General features: G+C 42.8%; 1 protein-coding gene across 1 annotated transcript in view; it reads left to right on the forward strand.

The window, feature by feature from the left end:
- The first annotated feature begins 2427 nt into the window (after positions 1-2427).
- Positions 2428-23365, forward strand: part of Fmnl3 (formin-like 3) — a 55957-nt gene continuing 35019 nt past the window's right edge. Inside the window, exon 1 of the mRNA XM_013018696.1 lies at positions 2428-2475. Coding sequence (XP_012874150.1) covers positions 2428-2475 — 48 coding nt within the window. The remainder of the gene's footprint in view (positions 2476-23365) is intronic.

The following is a 23365-nucleotide window of genomic DNA, read 5'->3' on the forward strand; positions in this document are numbered from 1 at the left end:
TGGGTGGGTGTATTTTTTTGCCAGTCCTGGGGCTTGAACTAAGGGCCTGAGCACTGTCTCTGAGCTCTTTTGCTCAAGCCTAACACTCTACCACTTGAGCCACAGTGCCCTTCTGGATTTTTCTGTGTATGTGGTACTGAGGAATCAAACCCAGGGCTTCATGCATGCTAGGCAAGCACTCTACCACTAAGCCACCTTCCCAGCTCCTGGTTAAATATTCTTATTTTTATAAATATTTTACAAGAATAAAATACTTGACATTGGTCATTACATAACTATGTACTGTAACCCCTCTATATATCACCTTTATTTTAACAAAAAAAAAGAATAAAACACTAACATTGCTGAGTACCACTGGCTCATGCCTATTATCCTAGCTACTCAGGAGGCAGAGATCTGAGGTTGCAGTTCAAAATTAGCCTGGGCAGGAAAGTCCTTGAAACTCTTGAAAGTCCTTAACTCTCCAGTTAACCACCAAAAGCTGGAAATAGAATTGTGGCTCAATTGGTATAGTGCTAGGCTTGAGCAAAGGTATTTAGGGACAATGCTCAGTCCCTGAGTTCATATCCCAGGGGACACACACACACACACACACACACACACACACACACACAAATAAAATACTAAAATTAACACTAGTATGTCCACTGTGGAGTTTGTGGAATTGCTTCCTGCCTTTTAACATTCTTCTTCTAGCTACCTTATCTGGGATGAAAAACCCTTTGGCTGGAGACTTGTTGGGCCTGCAGCTGGAACAGTCCAGGTGGCAGTCATAATGCTTCATAACTCTGTCTCTGGGGAAACAACTGCTACATCTGGTGAGAAACAGGAACTGGTTATGGTGGAAATAACTGATCTTCAGTGAGGTGAAAAAAGAAGCCAAGGTAGAGAGGAAGTATGACCACAGATCCTCCTCTGCTCCTGAAGTTGCCTAGGAGGGGTAGGCGAGCCTGGTTCTGTGGTCCAAACCAAAATACTCCAGAGCTGTCTGTAGTGAGCCTGGGGTGTAGCAGCGCCGGTTGCCTGACGTCAGCATGCTATCTAGTGTGCCAGGGTGGTCACCTCTGTTCTGGAGAAACATTTTTCCAAAGTCTGAGCTGAGTGTAGCAGTGCCAAGGAAAGGCCGGGGTTCATTCCAGTTCAGAAATGACTTTAGAGGAAGGACCTTTTTCTTTAAAGATAAGAGAATGTGCTGTTGTCACATTACCTCCTGTCTCCTGCTCCTCACTGGGTACTTCAGGACTCCTCTGAATAGCCACTGAAGGGAATTGAGGATTTTAAGGTGGTAGTCTATGAAGAAGAGAAGAGATTCCATGATAGAGCTTAGCTCTGCAGCTAGAATCCCTGAGTTTTTACTTCCTATCCCTGCCTACCTTGGCAAAGCTAAATCTTTTACTTTTTATTGTGTCTTCCTTCCATAGGAAGTGAGTCCCCTAATAAAGGTACTGAGATCTGAAGCTACCTCTCTGTCTAGACACTTTTGTCTTTACCTGCCACACTTCTTTCTGCTCTCCCTGCCCTCCCTGCTTTGGTGTCAGTCCTGGGGCTTGAACTCTGGGTCTGTCCTTTGTCCCTTGAGTTTGGTTTTTTTTCGCCAGTCATGGGGCCTGAACTCAGGGCCTGGGCGCTGTCCCTCAGCTCTTCAGCTCAAGGCTAGCACTCTATCACTAGAGCCATAGTGCCACTTCTGGCTTTTTCTGCGTATGTGGTGCTGAGGAATTGAACCCAGGGCCTCATGCATGCAAGGCAAGCACTCTACCACTGAGCCACCTTCCCAGCCCCCTGTCCCTTGAGCTTTTGTGCTCAAGACTAGCATTCTACCACTTGAGACACAGCACCATTTCCAGCTTTTTGTTGTTCATTGGAGATTAGAGTCTAATGGCCTTTCCTGCCTGGGCTGGCTTTAAACTATATAATCCTCAGATTTCAGCCTCCTGAATAGGTTTACAGGCATGAGCCACCAGTAGACAACACCACTTCTGGCGTTTTATATGTGGTACTGAGGTATTGAACCCAGGGCTTCATGTATGCTAGGCAGGCACTCTACCACTAAGCCACATTCCCAGCCTCTTCCACATTCTTTAACTTTTCCTTCACCTCACAGCAAAGACATAGATTGGGAGTTTGTGTGTTGGATAGGTGAGAGACGTGGAGAGATTTTTATTTTTATAGGCAGTCTCTTATACCCCTAACTATATTAATCTGTAACTTTTATCAGTTTCTAAAATACTTTGAGATCATTGAGAGATATTCTAAATAGTGTCCCAAACTATGAAGGACTAATAGAATTATTTACATGATAGGTTTTGCTTGTAGAGGAAGGGGTTAGTTAGGCTGTTGTATACAGGTGATGGTTCAATTCTTATCCTCTTCTCCTCCCTCATCGGTTCAACTACCTTCTCACCTTTACCCAGGGTTATGGCAAGGATGGAGTTGCTGTGCAATGGGAGTCTAGCCACTGGTCCCATATACCCAGTAGGTGCTTTTTTCGTTCCCAACTTGCTCAATCTCTGCTTAGATCTAGAATGGAAAATATTACATCCTTTTCCAATTATCCAGTCCCTCTGTAAGTAAGAGCTGGTGTGAGCCTGGGGTTTGGGCACTTTAAGAGATGGTTGCTCTGTTTTAAGAACTGCTTAGTTTATAGCACAGTTTCTGCTGTTTTTGTTTTTTGCCAGTCCTGGGGCTTGAACTCAGGGCCTGGGCGCTGTCCCTGAGCTTCTTTTTGCTCAAGGCTAGCACTCTACCACTGGAGTCACAGTATCACTTCTGGCTTTTCTCTGTATGTGATACTGAGGAATGGAATCCAGACAAGGACTCTACCACTAAGCCACATTCCCAGTCCTCTGTTCTATTTGTTTGTTTGTTTATTACCAGCTTTCCTTGCAGGGAGCTGGAGAGCTAGTCACTAGATTGCCTCAGAGTTTCCCATGAAACCATTAAAAAAATCCTAAAAACACAAAAACTGTTCTGGGAAGAAGTAGCAGGGTTGAGATTTGCTGGCTCTGACTTGGTTTTAAAAGACTGTATTGGCTTTAGAATCAGAGGCTTGGGTTCAGATCCAGTTTGTAATCTGTTTTTTAGCTGAACGACTGTGGGCAAATCCTGTAACTTTTCTGAGGCACTTTCATTCTTTATAATGTGGGTGGGATAAATGCCTATTCCATAGAGTCTTGAGGTTAAAGGAGACAACATAGTGAAAAGACTTTGGTATGTGTATAGACACAGACAGATAGACAGACAAGGTGATACATACATATGACTTATGTTACTATAGTTAAATTGGTTTTTAAATGAGATATTGTCCCGGAAGGGGTTTGGGGAACAAGTAAGAGTTGTTTGGTCATCACACCAAGCACAGTGCTATGCTTAGTGCCTGTGGGCCAAGGATGTTAAACATCTTACAGAGTAAGAATCCCACACAATGAGGAAGGATCCAGGTAGAATTGATAGAACACCTTTTTTGGTCCTAGTACTTAGGAGGCTAAAGCAGGAAGACCCGGAATTTAAGGCCAGATCAGCCTGGGCTACAATTGAAACTGTCTGGGGAGGCGGGGGAGGTAGGAAAGAAAAACAAATAAACATAGCATCCAAGTGGAGAGTTACATTTGTTTTTTAGTGCCAGTCCTGGGGCTTGAACTCAAGGTTTAAGTGCTGTCCCTTACCTTTTTTTGCTCAAAGCTAGTGCTCTATCACTTGAGCCACAGCTCCACTTCCAGCTTTTTTTTTTTTTTGGCAGGTAATTGGAGATAAGAGTCCTTCCTCAGGCTGGCTTTGAACTGAAATCTTCAGATCTCAGCCTCCTGAGTAACTAGGCACCTGGCAAAGGTTGCTTTTATTTATCTGTGGATGCAAAAGTGAAGGTAAAGCATAATTTGTGGGCTTTCTTGATCTCCCTATTTTCTGTTATACTTCAGAAAGAAGATAGATCTTTTTATTATCTCTGCCTGAGGGTTAGTACCTAGTGCTTTTGGTATTGTGCACTCTATCCTATAACTCATCAAAGCAGTTTGGGATTTATAGAATATACCCACTTCTTGGTTAGTCCTTCAGGCCAGTGTAAAAGCTTTTTTAAGCTGGAATTATGTTTGCAAGATCTCCCCCCCCAATATATTAGTACAAGGAGATTTCATTTTGACATGTTCTCATATGCATATAAGGTAACTTGATCAGAATCACACCTTCTTTCACTGGCCTTCGCAGCCTCTCCTCCCTGTTTGCAAGATCATTTGAAAATGCTTCTGTATCTTTTGGATAACAGATCACTTTTTTTTTTTTTTTTTTTTTTTGCCGGTTGTGGGACCTGAACTCTGGGCCTGGGTGCTGTCCCTCAGGTCTTCAGCTCAAGGCTAGCTCTCTGCCACTTGAGCCACAGCGCCGCTTCCGGCTTTTTCTGCTTATGTGGTGCTGAGAATCGAACCCAGGGCTTCATGCATGCAAGGAAAGCGCTCTACCTCTGAGCCACCTTCCCAGCCCAGATCACTTTTAAATTGGATCAAACTTGTAGCTCCCCCCTGTATATGTGCACACATGTAGTATGTCAAGTGGCTTTAGGCCTATTCTTGGATCTACTTGGGAAGTCTTAGTTTTGAGCCTGAAAGACTAAGAAAAGATAGGGTGAGGGGACTCTGGTGGGAGCTTGCCTGTGTTAACAGTTCTCTGGATCTGAGTAGAAGGAACTCTGGTTATCAGTATAGACAAAATGATGCCTTTGTTATTGGTTCCAACAAAGAGAGCTTGTTGAAACTTCGCTGATTCCCATTCAGCAAAAGATAGTCCCCTCGACACTTTGATTTCACATTGATGAAGGACCTTTTGTGGTGGAGTCTGTTCCTTTAAGCTACTGTCCTAGCCCTCTGACCTCAGTTACTTCCAGCTAGAATGTTTTGACAACTCCTGGAGAACCATTGGCCTCTAGTAGTAGGGGTCAAAGGTTAGGTCTTATCCTCTGTTTGGAGTTACTACTTAGCCTGAAGCAAAGACCCTTTCCTACAGGTAGTTCATTTTCCATGGTAATTCTGAGGTGACTGGGAAGATCCACATCTTCTAGCAGTTTCATCTGTGCTTAAATTTTCTTGTTTTCTACTTACCAAAAAAAAAAGTCAGTATCTTTTTTGACTGTTCAGAGCATTAAATTTTTGAAGCAAAATTCAGATTTTGGGATTATTTATTTATTTTGGTCGGCTGTGGGGCTTGAACTCTGGGCCTGGGCTCTGTCCCTCAGCTCTTCAGCTCAAGGGGAACACTCTACCACTTGAGCTATCGCGCCACTTCCAGTTTTTCTGGTGGTTATTGGAGATAGGAGTCTCACGGTCTCTCCTGCCCGGGCTGGCTTTGAACCACGATCCTCAGATCTCAGCCTCCTGAGTAGCTAGGATTACAGGCATGAGCCACCAGCGCCCAGCTCAAGGGACTATTTATTTTTACACTAGTCCCAGAACTTAAACTCAGGGCCTGGGCACTGTCCCTGAGTTATTTGCTCAAGGTTAACATTCTACCACTTGAACCACAGCTCCATTTCCAGCTTTTCTGGTTAATTGAGAATAAGAGTATTACAGACTTTCCTCCTCCAGCTGCCTTGGAACCAGGATCCTCAGATATCAGCCACCTGAGTAACTAGGATTACAGGCATGAACCATGAGAGCCGGCATTAGATGGAATTTTTTTTGCATTGTTTTTTTTTTTTTTTGTTGGTCGTGGGGCTTGAACTGTGGGCCTGGGCGCTGTCCCTCAGCTCTTCAGCTTAAGGCTAGTGCTCTACCACTTAAGCTACAGTACCATTTCCTGGAATGTTTTTAATAATAGTATTATGTATTCTTTTAAGGGGAAAGGAGTAAAAGTAGAATGGTATAGACTCACCTTTCTAATGCAAAATAAAAAGAAAGTTTCTCTCTTTTACTCTGCACTGAGCTAAAAGAAGAGTATGAGAGAATACCAATATGGTCAGTAGCTAACTAGCCTGTTTCCCTGCCTTCTACAGAGCTTGAAGCTAGTTTTCAGAGAGGAAAGCATCCCGGAAAACACTTTACTGCCTTGAGGCTGTATTTCTAATTCTTTTTTGTTGTTGTTGTTGGTTGCAGGACTTGAACTCTGGGCCAGGGAACTGTCCCTGAGCTCTTCAGCTCAAGGCTGGTGTTCTACCACTTGAGCCACAACACAACTTCAGTTTTCTGGTGGTTTATTAGAGATGAGTTTCATGGACTTTCATGTCCAGGCTGGATTTGAACTGTGATCCTCAGATCTCAGTCTCTTGAGTAGCTAGAATTTACAGGTGTGAGCCATTAGTGTCTGACTTCCAATTCTTTAAAAATAATTTTTAAATTGTTACTATAAAGGTGATATACAGAGGGATTACTGTTACATAAGTAAGGTAATGAGTACTTTTCTTTTTGGACAATGTCACCCCTTCCCTCTCTCCTTGTTTTTCTCTCCCATCCCTACTCACAATATATTTTTAATCCCCCCCCTTTTTTTTGTTGGTTATGGGGCTTGAACTCTGGGCCTGGGTGCTACCCCTCAGCTCTTGAGCTCAAGGCTAGCACTCTACCACTTGAGCTACTGCGTCACTTCCATTTTTTTCTGCTTATGTGGTGCTGAGGAATCGAACCCCAGGGCCTCATGCATGCAAGGCAAACATTCTACCACTAAGCCACCTTCCCCGCCCTGTATTTCTAGTTCTTAAGGTTTGTTATGATTCTGGTTCCCAAAACATAGGAAGGTTGTATATTTTTAGCTTCTTTCATTTCTAGGCTAGCAAAAGCTACACTTACAGCCTTAGCAGAGACAGAACATTGTTACTAGCAGAGGGAACAAGTCTGAGTTTTGGCTTTTACCTTTGCTTTACAAAGCCACCTCAGCAGCCCTGACCCCTGTAGATAAAATTTTCTCCAGATTGTTGTTCCTTAGCTAATTATTTCAATAGCTAACAATTACTGGATAGCAAAGCACTTTATACATGTGATCTCAGTGAGCTCTTGAGATGGTGAGGTGCTACATAGTTGTAAGCACAAGGGATTAGAGAGGTAGGGAGGATCAGCCTGATAGAGGATCACAAATCAGGCAGTGTTGTCTCTAAGTCAGGTCTTAAAGGTGACTAGGGTAGATCAGCAGGGAGGAGGTTACTCCATGCAGAGCAGGATAGGAGGGGACTATAGAGGAGGAATGAGCTAGCCTGCTTGCTGGAATGAAGGAACCTAGTTACAGAGAGGTGAGCTCGCCTCAAGACAGATGGTCAGTTCACAGAGGATTTTGTCTGAAGATTTCCTGATGTTAAAATAAGCTGTGGAGGCTTTGCTGCCCAGACTTTGTTCAGGGAATAGAGATTAGCTGGTAAATGGTCCCTGGCCATTCATGAGTTTGCTCATTACAAGTCAGATGATTGAAATATATGAGAAGTGTTTAATCCTCAGAGGTTAGAGATTCAGAATAATTTAAGAAAAACTGGATAGGAAATGGTCTCACATTACCCTTGAACTATAGAAGTTCCCAAATGTAGAAATTCCTTTTTTCTTAGTTACTATAGAAGTAACATACAGAGGGGTTATTGTTTCATAAGTCAGATAATGAGTATATTTCTTTTTAGACAGTCACCCTTCCTTTGCTCTCTCCCAGTTTTTCCTTCTGTTCCCACTCATAAGTTGTACAGTTTATTTTCAACATAGTGTCCAGTGAGTACCACTGCTGCATCTGCTCACCTTTTGTCCTTCCATTTCTGTATAGAATTTCCATTTGTACTCAACTACGTTTTGAACATGTTTTATTCATGGTAGATACTCAGTACATATTGTATTGTAACAGTGGCAAATACTGTTTTCTACTTGCTGTTGTTTTTGTATACACTGTATCTTGGGGGCAAATAACACCCTCTCTCAGCTAATCACCTAGGCCTAGTACCTGGTAATCACTCTATGCTACTGTGTATCTCTTCCTTTCTCTGTAAGGCTGCTCCTGTAGTTTGGTCCTAAGTTCTTGCCTGCTTTGTTGTAATAGATTCTTTCATATTCTCTAAGCTCCAGTCTTACAGGACCTATCCATGCCTCCCACCCATCATTATAGCTATGTGTAAAGATTTGGCAGAGCTGGGCACCAGTGACTTACTCCTGTAATCCTAGATACTTAGGAGGCTGAGATCTGAGGATCAAAGTTCAAAGTCAGCCCGAGTAGGAAAGTCTATGAGACTCTTATCTCCAGGTAATCACCAGAAAACCAGAAATGGAGGTGTGGTTCCAGTGGTAAAATGCCATCCTTGAGCAGAAAAACCTAAGTTACAACACCGAGGCTCTTCAGTTCAAGTTCCAGTATAAGTGCACATGTTGTGTGTGCACGCACACACAGAGTTTCTGAGGGCAGACTTTTTTTTCTATTAAGATTTTTATTAACATTCCTAAGTTGTAGGGGAGGTTTCATTATGTTTCCGTACATGTATGCAGTGTAACTATTGATGTCACCTCCTGTCAGGCCCCCTTATTATTCCTTCCCCTTAAAATAATTTCAACTAGCTTCATTGTCCTATTTCCATACATACATTCGTCCTCTTTATTCTGATATACACCCACCCCCTCAACAGAGCCTGTCTTACTTTCTCATCATTTCTTTTGTACTATGTATTATATCAAGAGGTTTCATTGGGGAGGAGTTTTCTAGAAAGAAAACCTGTGCTAAGGCTTGGGAAAGGAGAAAACCTACACATTCAGTGCATTGAAAGGACAAATTGGTTGATGAGGATGTTGAAGAGATAAAGCCAAGAAGGCATAGAAATTGATCAGGTTGTAGGGGACCTTGCCAGCCTTGGTAAAGAGCATGGTGAGAGTTTTAGACATGGTAATGTTGAGTTCACTTTGGCCATTGCAGACTCCTGGAATCTATCTCTTCTGGACATCAGCTTGCCTGAATGAGGGCTGGCTTCTCAGCTTCTTGCTAGCCTCTACCAACAAGGTGATGGTGCCCTTTTCCCTTTCAGGTTTGACCGGTGCTCTGCTCTCACTCTTGTCCCCAGGCTAGAAAGGGCAGTACCTCTGGTAGCCTGGCCTCAGTGTTTGGCATGCCTACTAGTGGCCTGAGCCTATAATTTGGTGGGCTGGTTGGTTACAAAAATAAAAAGTGTGACCTATAACTAAAGACAAGTGCATTCACTGAAGAGGGAGTTTTTAATTTGCAGAAATCCTGGTCTGTACTTAGCTGGAGGAGAAACTGATCTCCTCCCCAGGCACAGCTCCATGTTCTGCTTTAGTACTTGCTTTAGGGCTGGTAAGGGTTTGGGAGACAGGGGGTAAGATGTGGGGGCTTTAGGGAATTATTTGGAGGAGACAATAGGGTGCAATAACAATTTTTGTTTTTTGTCTTTTTGTCAGTTGTGGGGCTTGATCTCTGGGCTTGGGCACTGTCCCTCAGCTCTTTAGCTCAAGATGAGCGCTCTACCACTTGAGCCACAGTGCCACTTCTGGTTTTCTGATGGCTAATTGGAGATAAGAGTCTCACAGACTTTTTTGCCCTGGCTTGCTGTGAACTGTGATCTCAGATCTCAGCCGCCTGAATAGCTAGGATTATAGTTGTGAGCCACCAGTGGCCAGCTTCAACAGTTTTGATAGGGCTTCCTGGGAAGTAAGCATTATTCAATCTTGCTTCTCATATATTGACTTTTCTGGGGTAGGAATATTTTAAAAATGTTTAATTGCATGATCACTCTTTCATTTAACAACTATTGAGTATTCTGAGTTTTAGACATGAGGGATGCTACAGTGAATCACTGATCATAGACAAATATATATATATATATGCATCTTAAATAATGTTAAGGAGTGATCAGTGTCTCACAGAAAAAAGAGATAAGGGGCTAGAGAGTAATGGTGGTGGTATTTTAAATAAGAATGTTGGGCCATTTGGGGGGTTGAGGTATAGGAGAAGGATGAGATAGTGAAAGGCTACTTTTTGTGTGGTACTAGAGTTTAAATTTAGAGACTTAAGCTTACTGGGAAGCAACTCACTTCAGCAAAGGGTTACTTTCTATGAATTTTGAGTGTCTTAGAGAAGTGTCTTTCTGTGTCAGCATAGTCAGCTTGGGAGGGGTTCAGAGGCGGTACTCTCCTTAGGACTGGTTCCTCACCCCAGCTGGGCCCCAGTCAGAACTTGTGGTTGCTTCTTTGGGCTTCAATTGTCAAAACTGCCTGTAGGGTTGGCATAGTGCTGATTAACTGTAAATAGATGCTTGTCTTTCCAGGATTGTTGGCCTGATTCACCCAAGATTTCTTGACGTCACTGTGCTCTGGGTTAGTGTCGGGAAATGAAGCTGGATGCAGGAAACCATTTTAGGGAACATGCAGATTCCTCCTACCACCAGGTGTTTAGCCAGCTCTTTCAACCATTTTGGGGCTCAGTACATTTGGATTTGAATCCAACATCAGTTGCTATTTATTAGCTCTGTGACCTTGAACCAGTCCTTAACTTCTATATATAAAGAACCTCAATGCTGGGTGTCAGTGGCTCACACCTGTAATCTAGCTACTCAGGAGGCTGAGACTGAAGATCATGGCTCAGAGCCAGCCCAGGCAGGAAAGTCCTTGAGACTCTTATCTCCAAGAAACTCCCGGAAAACCTGAAATGGTGCTGTGGCTCAAATGGTAGAGTGCTTGCCTTGGGGCTGGGAAGGTGGCTCAGTGGTAGAACGCTTGCCTTGCATGCATGAGGCTCTGAGTTCGATTCCTCAGCACCACATAAGCAAAAAGAAAAAAAGCCGGAAGTGGCGCTGCAGCTCAAGTGGTCGAGTGTTAGCCTTGAGCTAGCTGAGGGACAACACCCAGGCCCAGAGTTCAGGCCCCACGACCGGACCCCACAAAAAAAAAAGAGTGCTTGCCTTAAGCTGAAGAGCTCAAGGATATTGCCAAGGCCCAGAGTTCAAGCCCCATGATAGGTAAATAAGATAGTGTGTGGGATAGTAAGTGCTCATTAAAAATTAAATAGAAATATTCTAAGAGCATTAGGCGTCTTGAATCAAGGATCTGGTATTGAGGAGTCAATAAGAATATTCAAGAAATACAAATGGGTAAAGACTGGTTTTCTGTCTCTTTAAATTGTCAATTCAGTGAACTGCATGTAATATTTGTTACTATGCTTTTCTATCTGATGGTGTTGCCCTGTCATGCATGACATTTTCATCTGCTTTAATGACCCTGCAGGAGCTGGGATAACCCTTTTCTCCTGTTAGACTGCTCTTTAGCACATTTTTCTTTAGTACAGCTATGGAAGAGAGTTCTGAGCTAAAGGGATTTTACCAAAGACAATAGAACAGCCATCACAACCCATCAAGGTCTAGACCTGTACACTGAAACTATATTGAACTCTTGGTGGAGCTTCTGTTAGGTGAGTTCATTTTGCAGACTGGAGTCCATGCATTCTCCTCAATGTGAGCCTGCTAGCCTTAGGTGAAGCCCAAAAATGGATGGACCAGATGTATCTAAATAGAGATGGGAGAGAGCATCTTTTTTTAAAATATAATTTTTTATTGCGATTAAGTGATTATATAAATTTCACAAATTTCACAGTATTGTGTGCTAGTGATACTTAAAAGTCACAAACAAGCTGGGCACCAGTGGCTCACGCCTGTAATCCTAGCTACTCAGGAGGCTGAGATCTGAGGATCATGGTTCAAAGCCAGCCTGGGCAGGAAAGTCCCTGAGACTCTTATCTCCAATAAACTGCTCAGAAATCTGGAAGTGGCGCTGTGATGGCGCCCAGGCCCAGAGTTCAAGTGCCACGACCAAAAAAAAAAAATTTTGGTGAATTTCATGAGCTCTGACAATACAACTCTTTCTTCCACATTAAGTAATATGTACATTTCTGTCCTTTTGCTTAGTATAAGCTTGCACTTTCCCTCTCATTCCCTCCTTCCCATCACTGCCTTGAGTTGCTTTGCTTGTTTTCATCAACGTCTAGTGCTGCTGATGGGCCCCTCTGTTGTATGTTTACCCCCGTTTCCCTCTGATTCTATATCCTCCTCCTAGCTTCCCTCAGGTGGGAGAGAGCATCTTTATTTAGACATTCTGTGTCCAGAATTTGTCTTTTTTGTGTCAGTACAGAGCTTGAATTTAGGAACTTGTGTTCTTGGTCATGTTGCTCATGGCTCGTGCTCTACTACTTGAGTCACACTTTCCAGTTCTGTCTCAAGAGTTTGCTTGGACCATTTACTTAAGATAGACTTATTTCTTTCTTCCTCTTTTTTTTTTTTTTTTTTTGGTGGGGAATGGGTGCCAGTACTGGGGCTTGAACTCAGGGCCTAGGCACTGTCCCTGAGCTTTTTGGCTCAGGGCTAACACTCTACCACTTGAGCCACAGGGCCACTTCTGGATTTTTGCTGGCTGTTTGGAGATAAGAGTCACCCAGACTTTCTTCCCCAGGCTAGCTTCTAGCTGTGATCCTCATATCTCAGCCTCATGAGTAGCTAGGATTACAGTCCTCTGCCAGGAGGGCCTGGCTTAGGACAGACTTCTTTTTTGTGTGGTTGTGGTTACTTTGTTTTTACTTGCTACTCAGCAGAATCAGCATCACACAAGCATTCATTATCATCTGGCTCTTGGTAAACAGGGCACTTGGTGCTCCTTTCCCTTATGAAGTACTCACTTCCCTTGTGAAGTGCTTCTGATATTAGTTCCAGATTAGTAGTCCCAATCACAACCATTAATTGCTCCCTTTGGACTTTCTTAATTACAGCTGGCATGGGTAACTGAGGAATTAAAGATCTCTTGTGCATTTATGGGGTGACAGGTCCTGGTGGGTTCCTAAAGCAGTTATCTGTCATTTTCTCAGAAAATCCTTGTTGAAAGTTGTGAGAATAACCTCAGGACTTGAGAAGTAGCCAGCTAAAGTGTTAGGTGGCTTTTGGCTTCTTAGTTTATTTCTTCTAAGAATTTTGTAAAGAAACTATCTAGTACTTGTCATTTTGAGATGCCCAGAGAAATGTCAAAATGGTGTCACAACAGTGTCACAGCGCTCCCAGTTGTTTCTGATGTCTTGCAGACACAAAGCTTACTCTGGCTTTTTTTCTGTAGCAAGGCTGGTAAAGATTCCCCTTAGTTTCCTCTAGGGCCTCTGAATGCTAAGATGTCATCTTCCCTGCCTGGTGACAGGGACAGGGACAAGACACAGACATCAGAAACTTACTTGGTGCAGCCTGGTATTCCTTCACTCAGCAAGTATTATTGGATGTTAAGAATTACGTTGTTAAAGTGGATGAGAGTTAAAGATGACTAAGACAGTGTCTGCCCCTATGAGTTCAGACTAAAGGGAGAGACAAGCTCATTGAACATATAATTATAATATGTAGCTGGGTGAGTGCAATGATGTAGATATATAGGTAGTATGGGGCACACAGAGGAGAGGTGGAGCTTGAAGGGTACTGTGTACAGGAGGAAATCTCTGCTGGCCGGAGGGCTTCTTAGGAGTTGAACAGGAGTGTGGGAGTGAAAGCTTCCCAAGTAGAGAGGATAGCTGGGCATTGGTGACTCACACCTGTAATCCTAGCTACTCAAGAGGATGAGATCTGAGGATCACAATTTGAAGCCAACCCAGGCAGGAAAGTCTATGAGACTCTTAAATCCAATTAACCACCAAAAAGGCAGAAATGGAGCTGTGGCTCAAGTGGCAGAGTGCCAGCCTTGAACAAAAGAAACTCAGAACAGGGGCTAGACCCTGAGTTCAAGTTCCAGGACTCTCTCACACACACAAATCCAAAAAACAAACAAGTAGAGAAGACAGTATGAGCACAGTTACCAAGAGAGACTCTATAGTTTGAGCTAGACAAAGATGGCTCATCTGTAGTTTTGACTACTCAGGAAACTTGAGATCTGAAGATGACAGTTTGAAGCCAATCAGGGCATAAAAGTCTGAAATTCTTTCTAAATAATCATCATATAGGCCAAAAATGGAGGTTTGACTCAAAGTATAGTAAAGTGCCAGCCTTGAACAGAAAAAGATAAGGATAGCAGCCCTGAGTTTAAGCCCTATACTAGTTTAAATAAAAGGGAGGCTGGATGCTGGTGGATCACCCCTATAATCTTAGCTACTCAGGAGGCTGAGATCTGAGGATTGCAGTTCGAAGCCAGCTGGGGCAGAAAAGGCCCCATGAGACTCTTATTTTCAGTTAGCCATGCAAAAACTGGAAGTGGAGCTGTGGCTCAAATGATAGATTGCTAATCTTGAGCACAAAGAGGCGAGGGTGCCTCAGTGCCTAGGCCCTGAGTTCAAGCCCCACAATTGACAAAAAATAAATAAAAGGGGGGGTTGGGGGGAAGGTCAGGAGGCAGAAAACTGGGAGAAGATGGAAGAGATGACTCTGTTCAAAAAGAAATGTACTTATTACCTGACTTAGGTAAGCAAACCCCTCTGCACATCACCTTTACAATAAAATTTAACTAAAATTTTAAGAAAGGAGAGAATATACAGTTTGAGAATCCTCACAGAGCTACTAGTGCTGTTGAACTGATATATCCAGCAGAGGATGCTGGGAGGGGAGGCTGGAGACAAAATCACCCAGAAGGGACTGTCATACCCATAAGGGTGGCATGGTCAGGTTTTGAGTTGTCCCATGGATCTCATAGGAGGGAATTGGAATAGAGACGATGGGATGATGATAGATAAATAGTTACTGGAGATCATGTGAAAGAACCAATAAACAGTTAAAAAGATTAAATCTTAAAGAATGATTAGTTTTGACCTTGGGTATGTGGAAATGAGGGATAAGGGAGGAATTCAGGACGACATGCACGTGTCTAGCTTGCTAGATTAGTGGTATGGAAGTACTATCAGCTGAGGGAACACAGAATAAATTCCTGAGAACCAGAAAAGTACTTAGTCAGACACTCAAGGTTGCTAGAGCCTATGGATGCAGAATGCCCCCCCGGCAGTTGGATATTTAAAGCTGAAGGTCAGAGGAGAAGTCTTAAATAGGATTGCACATTTGGGAGTAAAATTTGAGGTCTTTATATTCTCACAGACAGCATAGGCATTCAGCAGTGGGAGGGACAACTTCTTAGGTAATGTCTCAAGGAGCACAGCAGAGTTGTTGAGAAAAGTAGTTGAGGGTGATGAAAACAGATTTGTGGCAGAATCAGGTTTAGAGACCGCAGGTTTAACCTGGGGAACTCAGAGACAGGGAAGTAAGGGATTTGAGGTAAGCCAGGAATATTAGAGATAATCTGGTAAAATCTTCTCCAAATCTCTTCAGAGATAACAAAACTGTGGCCCCAAAAGTTTAGTGGGATTGTCCCAGGTCAGCCCCTGGGCTGCACAAATAGCCAAGCAGCTTAGTCAGTAACTCTATTCTCTATCTCTCTGAATTCTGGTTCCAGCTTTACAGTGAATTTCCTGAGTGGCCAGTGGTGTCAGTCTTTCCTTTTGAAGGGACCTACAAGTAACTACTCTAACAAGGATTATTGGATTTCATAAGTTAATGATATTATATCCTATATTGATAACTTGTACTATTTGCCTTCATATTTATGTAGATATGTCATATCACTATGAGATTATATTTTACATATGTATTGAGAATCTAACTTGAGTATAATGAAAATCCTGGGGTAGGTCATTTCATAGAATCATACATAGAGTCCTTCTCCTATGCCAAGCACCATGGGAAGTCCTCTTTCATTGGTCCCTTCACTTAATGGTTATAAAAAAGAAAAAAGTATAATCCATAATTTATAATGGACAAATTAAGCTTTAGGAAGGTGTGGTAGTTTTCCCATTGTCTCATGAAAAATACTGAAGGATAGATGACCAGGATTCATGATCTTGATCAGGGGCTCCTGAACAGGACTTTAAATCCAGGTTCTCCCTTGATTTCACAACCCATGCTGTTATTTATTTATTTTGTATGTGCCAGTGCTGAGGCTTGAACTCAGGGCCTGGGTGCTGTCCCTGAGCTTTTTTTTGCTCTAGGCTAGCATCTGTTACTTGAGCTACACTTCCATTTCTGGAGATAGGAGTCTCATAGGTTTTCCTGCCTCAGACTGGCTTTGAACCTCAGTCCTCAGCTCAGTTTCCCAAGTAGTCAGGATTACAGATGTGACTCACCAGGGCCTGGCCATGTTGTTACTTATTACCACTTTGGAAAGTTTAAAATGTCATTTGTTTGTAAGGGATTTGTCACCATATGCTTTCCAAAAGGATACTTCATTGTCTCAGTGCTCTACATACTTTAGGTGGTTGCATATATGCTTTGTTTAGCAGGGCAAGGAAATATTGGTCAAGGATCAACCAGAGCTGTTTAAAAAGTCCAGTTGGATCTTCCCCAAGGTAGAAATAGTTCTTTTTTTAAAAAATTCCTTTTATTTTTTTCTTTGTAAGAAGACATTCTGACATGATGGAAACACCTGTGTGTTGGAAGCTACATGGCTGGGCTTGAATCTGTATTCCACTTTTTCTGGGGCTTGAACTCAGGACCTGGGCATTGTCCCCGAGCTGAGCCACAGTGCCACTTTTGGCCTTTTCTGTTTGTGTAGTACTGAGGAATTGAACCCAGAACTTCATGAATGCCAGACAAGCACTCTATACAACTCTACCCCACCCCTGTGTTCTTTCTATGTGACCTTGAGCCCACTGAAAATCAGATTTGGAATTCTCTCACCAGTTAAATAGATATAAATAACATTCACCTCCAGTGGTGAGGGCAGTGCTGAGGACAGTGATATAATCTGAGAAAAGTGCCTGGCATATAAAAGATACCCAGTAATGTTTTATTCCTCATCTATGGCCTAAGTGAATATGGCCCTTAGAATGCCAGGCATTTCAAAAAGTAGAGAAAATTCTGGGTCTGTCCAAAGGCTAACTACAAGAATGCATTCTTTTCTAGTTGGACAGTTAAAGGAAATATAAAATATTAAAAAGAAGATGGGACCAACTAAAAAAATGATATTCAAGTATGGGTAATCATGACTTGACCTCTGTCAAGCCCTAATCTTAAAGACATGACAGGATAATAGTCCTGAGGGACAGCTCAGATGTCAAGAGCATATTGAGGTCATCATGGTTCCTCCCAAAAGAATCTATTCAAGCACCCAAGTACTGAGGCCATGCTGCATTGGAGATCTATTGTAAAAGCAAGGAGAGGGCTAGAGGCCTGGCTCTGTGGAAGTCCCTGAGTTAACCCCACCCCCCCAAACCACCACAAACAACAAATATATACAGTGCTTCCCCCCAGCTGATATGTGTGACAAATGTGTTTCTGGGATGGGCTTCAGTTTTTACCCTTCCATAAAGCAGGAGTCATGCCCCTCCTACATGTGTTTGGAGATAGGAAAGGGATTCATGAAGTTTTATGGTCAGTTAAGATTCAGGATTTATGATAAGAGTCCTGGAAAGCCAGAGCTGGGTCCAGGCAAGGCAATGGGTGAGATGAATGCTGCCTTGACAGCTTCTGCTGTCAGCTTGGGCAGCCACTTTCTTTTTTTTTCTTTCTTTCTTCCTTTTTTTTTTTTTTGTCAGTCGTGGGGCTTGAACTCTGGGCCTGGGTGCTGTCCTTGAGCTCTTCAGCTCAAGGCTAGCACTCTACCACTTGAGCCACAACACCACTTCTGGCTTTTTCTGCGTATGTGGTGTTGAGGAATCGAACCCAGGGCCTCATGCATGCAAGGCAAGCACTCTACCACTAAGCCACTTTCCAGCCCCTGGGCAGCCACTTTCTACTGAGCTGCTTCTGTGTGCAAGGCATCCTCGCTTAACAGTTGTGTACTAGGCTAAGTCTGTACCCTCATGGAGCTTCTCATTCAGGAACATACAAAAGGTGAAAATGTAAAACTTAGGAGAGAGAGAAGTCATTTCCCCATAAAACCTTATAATTAAAGGATTTAGAGCAAGACTCAAGTTGATAGAGCACTTGCCTAGCAAGCATAAGGCATTGCGTTCAAACCTTAGTATCAGAATGAATAAATGAATGAATGACTAAATAACTAAATAAATGGTCTGGCTCAACTGTGTGTGATGGTACATACCTATAATCCTAGCACTTAGGAGACAGGTATCTTGATAACAAGTTTGAGGCCAGCCTGAGCTACATAGATAGTTCCAGGTCAGCCTGGGCTATGTAGGAAAACCCTGCAGCCTGGGCTCTGTAGCAAAATCCCGCACCCACAAACAAAAATGGGGGATGGGGAGGCTTAGCATAGTACCTAGCCTAAAGTAGTTGTGTATAAACTTCAGCTTCCTCTTTCTTTAAAAATATGCAGGAGTGCTGGGCACTGGTGGCTCATGCCTGGATTCCTAGCTACTCAGGAGGCTGAGATCTAAGGATCATGGTTCAAAGCCAGCCCAGGCAGGAAAGTCTGTGAGACTCTTATCTCCAATAAAACTGGAAGTGGTGCTATGACTCAAATGGTAGAGTGCTTGCTTTGAGCTGGAGAGCTGAAGAGCTCAGGGACACAGCCCAGGCCCCATAACAAACCCCCCCACCCCCACAAAAAAAGGAGCAAAACTTGTCTCTCAGCACAGTATGTGGTATGTAGAAAACACTAAGGCTGTTGAAAGAATAGTTGAACACGACTGCTAGCCAGGCAGTAAAACCTTCAGAAGCTCAGAGGTCTCAGTAGTTTTGGAGAAATTTGTGATTGAACTGGTTGCTTCTGAAGGATACATATAGTTTGGAAAGGCATAATCCTAGCTACTCAGGAGTCTGAGCTATGAGGATCTTGGTTCAAGTCAGCTCTGACAGGAAAGTCCACAAGACTACTCTCCAAAAAGCTGGATAAATAGAGCTGTGTTTTAAAGAGCAGGGAGTGGTAGAGCGCTTGCCTTGCATGCTTGAGGCCCTGGGGTTCGATTCCTCAGCACCACATAAGCAGAAAGAAAAAAGCCGGAAGTGGCACTGTGGCTCAAGCGGTAGAGTGCTAGCCTTGAGCTGAAGAGCTGAAGGACAGCGCCCAGGCCCAGAGTTCAGGCCCCACGACCGGACCAAAAAAAAAAAAAAGACTTAAAGTGGTAGAGCACTAGCCTTTAGTACAAAAGTTCAGAGACAGCATCCAGGACCTGAGTTCAAGCCCCAAGACTAGCACCAAAAAAAAAAAAAAGCGGATAATGCAATTCCTTGTCTTAGGGGAGGTGCTACATGGGGTTAAAGCTCCTGCATTTCAGTCATACCTGAGCTGTAATGCCAGCTTAATTTTTTTTTATTATTGTAAAGGTGATGTACAGAGGGGTTACAGTTACATAAGTCAGGTAATGAGTACCTTTCTTTTTGAACAGTGACATCTCCCTCATTTTCTCCCAGTTTTTCTTCTTTTGACCCCTCTTCCTCCATAAGTTGTATAGTTCATTTCAATTCAATAATTCAGCAGTGTGTATTACTATTCACCCTTTGTCCCACTGTGTCTGTGCTTCTCCTTCCCCTCCCCAAATCAGATAAACTTATATACAAGACAGAGGGTACAGAAATCAAAAACAGTGACAGAAGGGAAAAAACAGAAGAAAAAAGGACCGCAAACAGTACAATAAAAAAAATGTATTTCGGGGGTGGGGGAAGGATTGGGGGGGAAGGGGAGAGGCTGGGAAGGGATGTGAAGGGTAAACAAAGGAGGAGGCTGCAATGCTTGGTAAGAAATGTATGCATTATCCTGCCCATGTAATTGTAACCCCTCTGTACAGTATGTTCACAAATAAAATATAAAAAAAATCTATTTCCAATTCTTAGAATTTAGGGCTGGGAAGATGGCTCAGTGGTAGAGTGCTTGTTTTTTGGGTCTGGTCGTGGGGCCTGAACTCTGGGCCTGGGCGCTGTCCTTCAGCTCTTCAGCTCAAGGCTAGCACTCTACCGCTTGAGCCACAGTGCCACTTCCGGCTTTTTTCTTTCTGCTTATGTGGTGCTGAGGAATGGAACCCAGGGCCTCATGCATACAAGGCAAGTGCTCTACCACTGAGCCACCTTCCCAGCCCCTCTTGGAGTTTAATAAAAACCTCTTGCTTCCATTTCTTGGAGTTCATTTCAATAAGCATCGTTTTATATGGTCATATGCTTGTAACTATTGAGCCCTTGTGATCCTCTCCTAAGAATATCTTACTTTGATCTCACTGTGTGAATGTTTAGAGTCCTATTAATCCTGTCCAAGTGTAATTTTTTTGTCCTTTACTATCTATTGAGTTTACGTGTAGATATTTAGGCACATTCTAATTATTACAAATCTATTTCTTTGAGTCTGGCTTACTTCACTAAATATATTTTTTTTCCAATTCTTTCCATTTTCTAATGAATGGGGCAATGTCATTTTTTTCTGATGGAAGCATAGAATTCCATTGTGTATATATGCTACATTATCTTGATCTTTTTGTCCACTGAGGGGTATTTGGGTTGATTCCATAGCTCAGCAGTACAGCAAGGAACATGGTTGTGCTGGTGGCTTTAGTGCAGCCTGGTTTGTGGTCATTTGGATAAATGCCCAGGAGTAAGCAGGATTGCTGGGTCATAAGGAAGCTCTGTGTTTAGTCTTTTTTTTTTTTTTTTTTTTGGTTGTGGGGCTTGAACTCTGGGTCTGGGCGCTGTCTATGTGTTCTTCAGCTCAAGGCGAGCACTCTACTGCTTGAGCCACAATGCCACTTCCTGTGTTTAGTCTTTTGAGGAACCTCCATACTACTTTCCAGAGTAGTTGAACAAGTTTATATTCCTGCCAACGATGTAGCATTCCCTTTTGGTCACATCCTCACCAGCATCTGTTATTGTTCGTTTTCTTGATAATGGCCATTCTAACTGGGATGATGTGGTTTTGATTTGCATTTCTTTTATGGCCAGAGATGTTGAACATCTCTTCATTTGTCTATTGGCCATTATTGTTTCTTCAAAGGCTCTCTAAGTCTTTAGCCCATTTATTAATTGGGTTGTTGTTTCTTTGAGGATTTGTTTTTTTTGAGCTCTAAGCATATTCCAAGTATGAGACCCTTGTTTGATGCATAGTTAGAAAAGATCTTCCGTTCTGTAATCTCAGCTCTAACACATACTTGATATGTAATCCTAGGTAAGTTCCACAGCCTAAGCCCTTGTTTCATTGCAAGTAAAATAAAATAACTTCTACTTCACAAATTTGTCTTGAGAATTAAATGAGATAATTCTTACCAAATATTTGTCAAAGTTTTATTAGTGAAGGTTAGCTTTTGTCACTGCTATTTTAATTTTCATAATATTGTTATTATTAAGTCCATTTACTTACCATAGCTTATAAGTCCCTTTGTCATCTAACTGTGTCTTGCTTGTAGTAATTTTCATATATACTTTCATCCTGTTATAGCAAATCTCTTACAAATTCCTAGAGTCTATATATTTGTAAGCACTCTAGTCTCCTTGCTTGGAATATCACCATCTTTCTTCCTTTGTTGCCCAACTCCCTTCTTACTTTTTTTTGGTTAGTTGAGGGTCTTGAACTATGGGCCTGGGCGCTATCCTAAGCTCTTCAGCTCAAGGCAAGTGCTCTACCACTTGAGCTGCAGTGCCACTTCTGGTTTTCTGGTGGTTAATTGGCAATAAGAATCTCTCTGAGTAGCTAGGATTAGAAGTGAGAGCCACTGGCGCCTGGCTCTGCTTAATGTTTTAAAATAGGATCCTATCCGAGTGCAGGTGGCTCACACCTGTAATCCTAGCTACTCAGGGAGCTGAGATCTGAGGATTGCAGTTCAGAGCCAGCCCAGGCAGGAAAGTCTGTGAGACTCCAGTTAACCACCAGAAAATCGGAAGTGGCACTGTGGTAGAGTGCTCTCCTTGAGCTGAAGAGCTCAGGGATAGTGCCCAGGCCCAGAGTTCAAGCTCCACGACCACCACCACCAACAACAAAAAGATAGGATCCTAAAATATTTCTTCTAGGAAGTCTTGTACTTGGCATCTTGGTCTAATTAGATGTTACTTCACTGGATTCCACAGTGCCATCTCCACCTGTTTGATAGCAGTGCTGTCTTTGCTCACCCCTGTTTTGCTGGCTTACCTTGCCTCAGGATATAAATTTTGCAAAGATAGAATCATACCATACTTATTTTGATAATACCAGATTCTAGCTTGGTGAACAGTTGTGTCCCAGGTAAGTGTTGGATAAAAAAATCTAAACAAGCCGGGCGCTGGTGGCTCACACCTGTAATCCTAGCTACTCAGGAGGCTGAGATCTAAGGATCGCGGTTCAAAGCCAGCCCGGGCAGGAAAGTCCATGAAACTCTTATCTCCAATAAACTACTAGAAAACTGGAAGTGGCGCTGTAGCTCAAGTGGTAGAGCGCTCGCTTTGAGCTGAAGAGCGCAGGGACAGCGCTCAGGCCCAGAGTTCAAGCCCCACAACCAAAAAAACCCAAAAAAAACCTAAACAGAGTTCATAATATGTGTCACATTTATGATCATAGCAACCCTATGAGGTAGATATATCTTCCTTCCTTTTACAGTTAGGGAAACTGAGACTTTATAGACATTACATTACACGTTCCTAAAAGAGTAAGTGGTGCAGCCAGGATTCTACCGTAGGCATTGGTGGCCCCAGGTGTCTATAGAACCGTCACTATAATTGATTATAAGGATATCTTCTGAATGTCCACTAAAATGTGAAGAAATATTAGCTATAAGTTTAATAAATAATAAATGTATGGACACTTTTGGAGGAGGATATTAGCTTTATGAAAGATTTGCAAGAGTAGGTAAGGTTTTACCTATTGTGAACTAGAGGAGGGGTGTGACTAGCAGTTGTGAAGAAAGTGATATCAGAGACTCATATAGAGAAAACTGAGGGACAGAAGGAACAAGAGTATATAATAGAAAAATTTGTAGTTTTAGCCCATGCTGTAGTGATAAACAGGCTGATGGAATCCTTGTACTTAAGAGCAGGGTCTAGCAGGCTGTACAAGGATGAATATGACCAAAGGGCTGGGAAATAGCTTAAATTACAGTATGAACTGAGTAAAGACTGAGAATGAGAAGTAGAAGTTTGCTGAGGAAAAAGCAACATAGGAAGAAAGTTACTTGAGTTATAGTTTGTAAAGCAGATTATAGGTGAGAATCCAGAAATAGCAAAAACTGCAACAACCATTGCTTGCAGATTATCAGGACAGAACAAGGACTTGGTGGTGAGATAGATCAATCATTTATTAAGCACTTGCACCTGTTTAAAAGGATAACAACACATGACCCCTACCCTCTAGTTCTAGTTCTGAACAGAGGGATTTCCCCTAAATAAAAGACACTGTTGGGCTGGGAAGGTGGCTCAGTGGTAGAGCTCTTGCCTTGCATGCATGAGGCCCTGGGTTCGATTCCCCAGCACCACATAAGCAAAAAAGAAAAAAGCCGGAAGTGGTGCTGTGGCTCAAGTGGTAGAGTGCTAGCCTTGAGCTGAAGAGCTGAGGGACAGCGCCCAGGCCCAGAGTTCAGG

This window comes from Dipodomys ordii, unplaced genomic scaffold (assembly GCF_000151885.1).
Source record: "Dipodomys ordii isolate 6190 unplaced genomic scaffold, Dord_2.0 Scaffold42, whole genome shotgun sequence".
Taxonomy (NCBI): Eukaryota; Metazoa; Chordata; class Mammalia; order Rodentia; family Heteromyidae; genus Dipodomys; species Dipodomys ordii.